The sequence below is a fragment of the Lissotriton vulgaris genome, chromosome 4_1 (assembly GCF_964263255.1).
Source record: "Lissotriton vulgaris chromosome 4_1, aLisVul1.2, whole genome shotgun sequence".
In the NCBI taxonomy this organism is placed as follows: domain Eukaryota; kingdom Metazoa; phylum Chordata; class Amphibia; order Caudata; family Salamandridae; genus Lissotriton; species Lissotriton vulgaris.
The window spans coordinates 816,872,938-816,880,766 of record NC_141691.1 but is presented as its reverse complement, the minus strand read 5'-3'; the positions used below and the strand labels follow the sequence as shown (position 1 = coordinate 816,880,766).

The 7,829-nt window shown below is 49.8% G+C and overlaps 1 protein-coding gene across 1 annotated transcript; it reads left to right on the top strand.

Moving 5' to 3' along the window:
* The first annotated feature begins 1,059 nt into the window (after nucleotides 1-1,059).
* On the top strand, nucleotides 1,060-2,616 carry LOC147722625 (uncharacterized). The gene has a single exon (XM_086966870.1). It carries the CDS (start codon nucleotides 1,060-1,062, stop codon nucleotides 2,614-2,616), a length of 1,557 nt encoding a protein of 518 aa, XP_086822996.1.
* Nucleotides 2,617-7,829: the final 5,213 nt, after the last annotated feature.

Genomic DNA, 7,829 nt, shown 5'->3' with positions numbered 1-7,829 from the left:
AGGTCCTCCAGATGGATTACATCCAGCTGGAGAGATGTCAAGGCTTGAAGTATGTACTAGTCATTGTATGTGCCTTCAGCAAATGGGTAGAGGCCTATCCAACCCGTGACAACACTGCCATGACTACTGCCAAAGTACTACTGAAATAATTCTTTCCTCGCTATGGCCTTTGTCGAATTTTATGGAGCGACAATGGCCCCCACTTCATAGCTGAAGTTATCCAACTAATCCTAAAGGGGTTGGGGGTGAAACAGAGATTTCACGCAGTCTTCCACCCCCAATCCGCTGGCCTGGTGGAACGCCATAATGCCACACTGAAGTTGAAATTGTCAAAAATAGTGGCAACCACCGAACTTAAATGGCCAGACGCTCTCCCTTTGGCCTTGCTATCGATGCGCTCTACTCCCACCAAACACCATTTGACCCCCTACGAGGTTGTATTCGGGCGACCGATGAACCTCTGGACTGCTCCTAAACCGACCTCCATTCATGACGTCCCGGACGTCCTACTATCTGATTATTTGTGCAAGTTAACTAAAACGTTGTCTGTCATTCATCAACAGGTGCAGCAGGCCATCCCCGATACTTCCAGGGGCCCAGGCCACGACATCCAACCGGGAGATTTCGTTCTAATACGAAACTTCCAACGGACCAAGAGTCTGGAACCCCGGTGGACGGGCCCCTGGCAAGTGCTGATCACCACACGGACGGCGCTTCGAGTGGAGGGGAAGAGGCACTGGCTGCACGCACACCACTGTCGGAAGGTCTCCGCGACCCTGGCCACGACAGAAAACGTCAACACCCAAGAAGAGCTCCTGAACAAAGACCGACCGACATTGAACTGTTATCCCGATACTGAGGCACTTGAACTTGCAAAATTCTCTGATCCCACTGTGCCATCCAGAGAAGGGTATTTCCTGCGTCGAAAGGAGGGAGCTTCGGCTAAGTAGGCCACGGACTAAGTTGAATCTCAGAACGGTGACCTAAACACAACCAAGGGTTACCGGGAGAGAAGCTAAACGAAGTCTGTGGTTCTGCCCGCTACCGAGCCCCTTGAAGATGATGGAAGCGCCAGATAAGAAGATGATGGAAGCGCCAGATAAGAAGATGATGGAAGCAACAGGAAATACCCACTATAGAAACCCAAAGACTGATAATTTGCACAAATCAAAGACAATCGCCTTCTTTATTGTCTTCCTCTTCTGCCTCCTCCTCATGACCTCCTTCTGGATTCTGGAGGAAAGCACACCGGCTCATGAGGCATGGCTGCCCACTGCACAACCGACCCCCATGAAAGAGCATCACCTAATCTCCCTGTCGCCTCAGCTCCGAGAAAGGCGCAGGGAATTTTGGAACAATTCCTTCGTGCAACTGTTGCACCAACACAACCTTGCTGCAAATGCCACGAACTGCTGGATCTGCGGGTTGCTCCCGCATGCCACTGGACACTCTATCCCCTTCATCCCTTCTCCTTTTTCAGTTCACAGCTCCTGCCTCGCCTGGTTGATCCTCATGCAAGAGAGCCACAAGGATAACGCCACTTCCAGCCAGACAGTGTCGCACTTCTACTCTGGGTTTTGGCTGAACAAAACCGGAAAGACCTCTGCTCCCCTGTGTCCTGCGCTCACGGGCGCCACCTTCCTCAAGAACATCCCGGACAAAGAACGTGTTGAAGTGCAAGTGCTCCACAATCCGGCTAGACCCACCTTCTCTCATCTGGAAAAACAAACTGCCGCCACCCTAACTGTGGCTCTGACTGTTGTCAACGTCACAGGTCTTGTGTGCCTCGAAGGCCAGGGAACACGGCTGGTGGGCCACAGTTCCTGCAGCATCACCAGAGCATTGGACTCAATTGATCCCCCTTCCTTTGTTGCTTCTCCAAATATGTACTTTGTTTGTGGCACCAAAGCTTACACCTGGCTCCCGAAGGGCTGGAAGGGCACCTGCTACATCGCCTTCGTTCTCCCTCCCACATATGTCGCCCCTGCTAACCATCACCGGCAGAGGCGCGCAAATGACATTGAACAAGCCGACTCCACCGGAGCACAGTTCCTGGATGCAGCAAAGGGACTTGTTCCTCTGTGGGGCCCAATGGCAAACAGCCGCGCTATCCGACACCTGACCCAGGCAGTAGAGACAACGATCAACATCACGGCTGGCATCCTCGCTAACAACACGGCTGAGCTTCAGGCGGTCCGCCTTGTGGCCCTTCAAAACCGCCTTGTTCTAGATGTTGTTTTAGCCGATCGAGGAGGAGCATGCCGCATCATCGGATCTAGCTGTTGCACCTACGTGCCAGATAACTCGCCCTCAGTATACAAAGCAATTGAACACCTCCACAGACTTTCCTCGGAGGTTCACCAAGAACAAGAAGGATGGTCGCTTGGGAGCTGGTTTTGGGACACTTTGAAGGACTGGGGTTGGAGGTTGTTTTCCTTCGTACTGATACCTATTGTGATATTATGTGGGTGTTGTTTAGGTATCCAATGTCTGCCATCTTTGTGCAGCTTCGTTTCCAACTGTATGTGCCCAAAGACTTTGGACTTCCGAACTGAGCACATGAGTCCCCTCTATGAAGTAGAAATACGTGGCCTTATGGGGATAAATCCGAACTGACAAGTTGGCGAGAGATGTTAAAAGGGAGGACTGTGGAAATTTAGTTTACGAGCTGAACATCATCTGCGCCAGCTTGTCACCCACGTACAACGTCCACGACAGCCATTTTAGGTATCATGGTCTCCCTGTCCACGATCGATCGCCAGCGCACTCCTCTGACCCTGCAAGCATCCTCTGCGCACCCTGGCTCCCCCTCCCTCCCTCACATGAGCATAACCCTTCTCCCCCTGCATGACCCTGTCCTTGGGAGTCACGCCCGCGCCTGACCAGCACCTCCTCTCCTTCCATGAATACCCCTCTGTTGATAAACCATCCCTCCGCGCTTGATTGTCCACGCAGCATGAATACCACTCCTTTGATGACCCCTTCCCACGAGTCCGACTGTCCACACAGGTCCGAGGCCATCGCCTAAGCCGGGAGATACCATTTACTGCCCCTTATTGTATGGAGTCGCTCCTCTTCAAAGGACCCACTATTGATCAGGACCTCCCCACCCCTTGGGATATGACCAGGCGCACACATCCTAAGAATCAGCAGAACACTCAGCTGCGTGATGCCCCCCTCCTCTTATCAGCAGGTTGAGGACCTCTATTGTGGGGGTATGTGGGGTGGGATTGACACGAGGATTACGGGGATGCCTTTTTCCTTACTTCACAGTGTCATGATTGTAATAAAGAAAGGTCACATGCCATAAACCAGTGTATAAGAGGCCAGGCCTCAGAGAGGCTGTTAGAGCACCTCGAGACGATACCTTGTTGTCTGATCTGATGTGTTCTGCTCCGTCGGAATAAAACTTCTGTTTCCTGCCTTCTGGTCTCCGGCGCCTGCCTCATTGCTTGGTAATTTGAATGGTACAAAGGCGGTTAGCGCCGGGCAAATCTTGAAAAAGGTCATAGCTCTACCTTATTCCACACTGTGGTGGGTTAAATCCGTGTCATGGCGGTCATACTGTGCGATAGTAAGGGTGTACCGCGCGGGACAACTTGCCCCACTGCCAAGGATTCACCTACCCAGCACCAAACTCCCATGCATTTCACCTGAGTTTCCATCGAACCCTCAGCCCACACCGGCGCTCAGAGGCGCTGCCCTCTTTAGTTGGCGCTCTTGGCAAGACTATCCCTGTATTCACCCCAAGATGAACTTTCGACCTGGAGATTTACAGAGTGCGACGGTGAATGAGCTGGTGGGTTGTGCGCCTGCGGCAGAGCTCAAGTGGAACGGAACCCACGGGTCCTATAACAACTTAGACTTTCATCCTTCGGAGGGGCATGCAATCTATACAATTGGTGTGCTTTCTACATCACAATTACAACACAAAGAGACACTGTTTGTATGTGCTCTTTTGTTGTGCAGAGGTCCGCGGAGCTTCAGAATGCCAATGTGGTGCCTGCAGTCGGCATTTCACACACCTGACCATGAATATCACTTTGTATTCAAGCATCAGAGTTAGGAACGGGTAGGATTTGGATACTTTGCACGTTTCACTTGTTTTACTGTCCATCCGTCCGCCCGTCGGTCTTTCTGTCTGTGGTTTTTTTTGTTTTAAGTTGTGCATTTGTCTTTATTTATGGGACTCTACCTCTATGCGTGTGTCCCTGCCTATCCACAGTTATGGGTGTGAGTTTCTATTCATCTTTTATCCGCGTCAGCCCCTCTCTTAATCCCCAAAGCTCCTTCCTCAGGCAGTCTGAGGTCCTTGTGTCCTATCTTTAACAAACGCTCCGAGCAGATTCATTAACAGGGTCAAGGGTTAATAAGATCCAGCACAAAATGCAGACATTTATGCCACAATTTAGGGTCACTTTTCTTTAAAGGTTGGAGGACGGTAAACCACCAACATGTTACGGAAATCAATTACAAGAGTCATGGGCGACAACGCACGTATGTGACATACATGTGCAGCCTTCAAACTCGAAAGAAGGCGATAAATCCTAACTTCAGAGCCATTCTCAGCGAGTATGTAACATGAATCTATCATGTGTCCCGTCTCACTGTCCCTCCCACGCTCCCAGCATTGCGGGTTGTCAGATCCAGGCTGCGAGGGTTCCCCGCACAGCCCCTGTCCCTCGAGTGAATTAAACTGAGAGAAACCCCCTGTCTGAGGGCCGAAGCGCCGACATGGCCCGTCATCAGGACAACGACGCCACGCTTGTAAAAATACTTGCTATTTTACTAAAAACGTACAACACACAAGCATTAAGCACGGGCACACGGGCAGCGGGAGGGGGGCGGGAACGGGCAAACGGACAGCGGGAGGGGGCGGGTTAGCGGCACACGGACAGCGGGAGGGGGGCGGGAACGGGCAAACGGACAACGGGTGGGGGGGCGGGAACGGGCACAAGAAGGCTCGAAAAATAAAGCAGCACTCACCTGGACATCTTTCGGCGGCAAATGATCAAAACATGGTGTCCCAAAAAAATAAAATAACATCCACCAACCGCGGCATGAAGTGGGCATAAGCCTAAAATTCTCGTGGAACGCCCACGAATCTGCTCCGGCATTGACGGAAAGATATCTGTTCCAATGGCTAGCCTTCATTTATGGAGCTAGCCAATGGAACAGAGTGGCGGGACTACACACACATACTCTAGACAAAAGATTTCGCCTGCGCGAAAAGCTGCGCAGTGCGCAGCTTTCGGCAGGCAAAACCTAAAAAGATTGCTTTATTTAAAAGCAATCCAGGACATGGTGGTGTTCTGACCCCAGCGGGCCACCATGCCCAAGATTTTAGCGATTCCTAGGGGGGGGCGCAAATTACGATCTGCCTCATAAATATTAATGAGGTAGGTCGATTTGTGACCCACTTGTAATTGGTTCATTGGAAATAGCTATAATCTAATGGCGAATCTCAGGAAATCGCAATTAGGTAATCGTAATTTCCAAATTTGATACATGTGCCCCAAAATATTTCAGCCGCTTTCCAAATAATGTGAAAGTATTATTCGACTTTTCGAAAATACCAACTAAGGCTAAAATGCTGAATTTGATGAAAGATCTTGATTACTTAAAAATTATAAATACTCTCGCCAATATATAAAAAGTAACGTCACTAGAGGGGTGCAAGGGGTGCGGACCGCACCGGGTGACATTATCACATGGGGTGACACCATGACAGGCCTGCCAAGTATCACGCATCACATCAGGCGTGACGCTAACGGATTTAAGTGTGGTGTTCCCGCATCACTGCACTTAAATGCATTGTCACGCATTTTAGCCACTGACCGGGCACTCTGCCTGACAGGGCTGACAGTGCCTCTGACACCCGGCTGTGTGTGCCTGTGCGGACCGGGCCACTTCACTTGCCAGCCTCAGAATAACAAGATTGTTCTGGTGCTCTGAGTCATAGTGCCGTGCGCAGCTCTCTGCTACAATATAACAATTTTGAAATCTTCCGCACTGCGCAGCCCTGCCTGGAGAGACCCGGGCGCCGGGCCTGCCTCCCAGCAGAGTCGTTGTTGCCGCGTTAAAGTAACCACTGCCAGGCAGCTGACAGACTCTGTGGCATCATGGGGAGGTGTGTCGGATGTGACCTCACGAGGAAATGAGTGAGGTCAGAGAAGCCGCGCGGGGCCGGGGCTAGGGTCGGATTCGAGTCTGAGCTGTGTCGTCGGTTGGACCAGCCGCATGGCGTCTATTTCAACCTGCACACAGGACTATGTGGAGTGAATTTGACAAACAAGTAAGTACTTTCTTTGGTCAGGCAGGCAGCCTGATACAGTGTTGTTTGTGTTACCGCTCTGTGAGCAGCGCATTACCTCTTGGTGATTTCATATGTTTCATAGGAAAGGGTTTTATTCCAGAGTTTGGATGAAGTTCCTTTTCAAAATGTGTCTGCCTCTTGGAATAATTTTGATTACAAATGTGCAGCACAGGTTTAATTTAGAATTTCACTTTGTTGCTCAGTTGTGATGCTCTGAACTTGTTGGGCTGCACTCACTTCATTCCTCACAGAGGCCCCTCTCAGTCCTCTCATCATGCTCCCGCCAGATAATAGATTTTGCTGGCAGATGCTGGCCGGGGGAACGGAACGGGCCCAGTAATTAACACAAAATCAGCGCAATTCCAGGTGACTGCAGGCCTCGCGGAACTCCAGGTGGTGCGGGCCTGCACAGAGGCGGCCCTTTGCTGGGAACAGAGAGAAGTGTCAACGCCGAGTAGGCCGCAATATGAAAAGCTATTAATAATTATGCAGGAGCGTCCCTTCCAGATCAGCCGTTTATTGAAAGGTGCTCAGACCGCCTTCTGATTTATGAGAGCAATAAAGCTCCAAACTCTCTCACACTGGCGGACTCAAGGAGGTCCATGGGGTAAGTCGGTAGGGGGTGACACCATGAGTCACTACACTGGGTGACACCAACCCTAGTGACGCCGCTGTATATAAACAATTGTCTAGAAGGCAAATACAAGGCTTATAAAGAGAGTGTGTCCGAAGTTCTTATTACGCGATCAAAATCTTTCATAAATCCTGAGTATTGGCCTAACCATAATTCCCGAGTGTTCAAATGTTACTACGTCTACCCATTCTTGTAGCTTTTTGATGCACAATGTCAGTTTCTTTGCAGATGCTAATATTTCCTCACTAGCGGGCATTGAAAGTGGATGTACCATTCATTCACGAGGTAACTTTCAAAGTTTTTTCTCACAATTTTGGAACTGGATGAATGTTGGAGAACTTTTTACTCCTAAAACATTGTAAAAGAGGCATGCAAATTCTAATTTTAATGACAAAATCCACTTGCAGAAAACCGTGCAAACTATGGATATTTATCATAGTATTCTTAAGATTTACAAGACATTTGTGAAAGAAAAGCTTCAAATTATTGCATCCTGCCAGTGTTGGAATTTAGCTACTGTTTCCAATAAACATATCTTTAATTCTGCGGAGCTATAAACTACTCCTGTGTCACTTGTACACCTCGGGGCTTATTTATAAGCCCCTTGCACCGCCGGTGAGTCACTTTTTGTGATTCTCCGATGGCACAGGAGCCTTCTCCATGTTTGCCAGGCAGCACTAAGCCACTTTTTTGGGCTTACTGCTGCCTTGTATATATTGTTTCCCTTAACACAGTTTTCTGCATTAAAAGGGTGTGCAATGGGTGTTTCTGGGGGCATTCCCAGCAACATCTATGGCTTTTGACTCTGCCCCAGACTTAGGAAAAATTGTAAATGTGAGACAGCGCCAAAAAATTACGCCTCCCGGGAGGCGTAAAGGA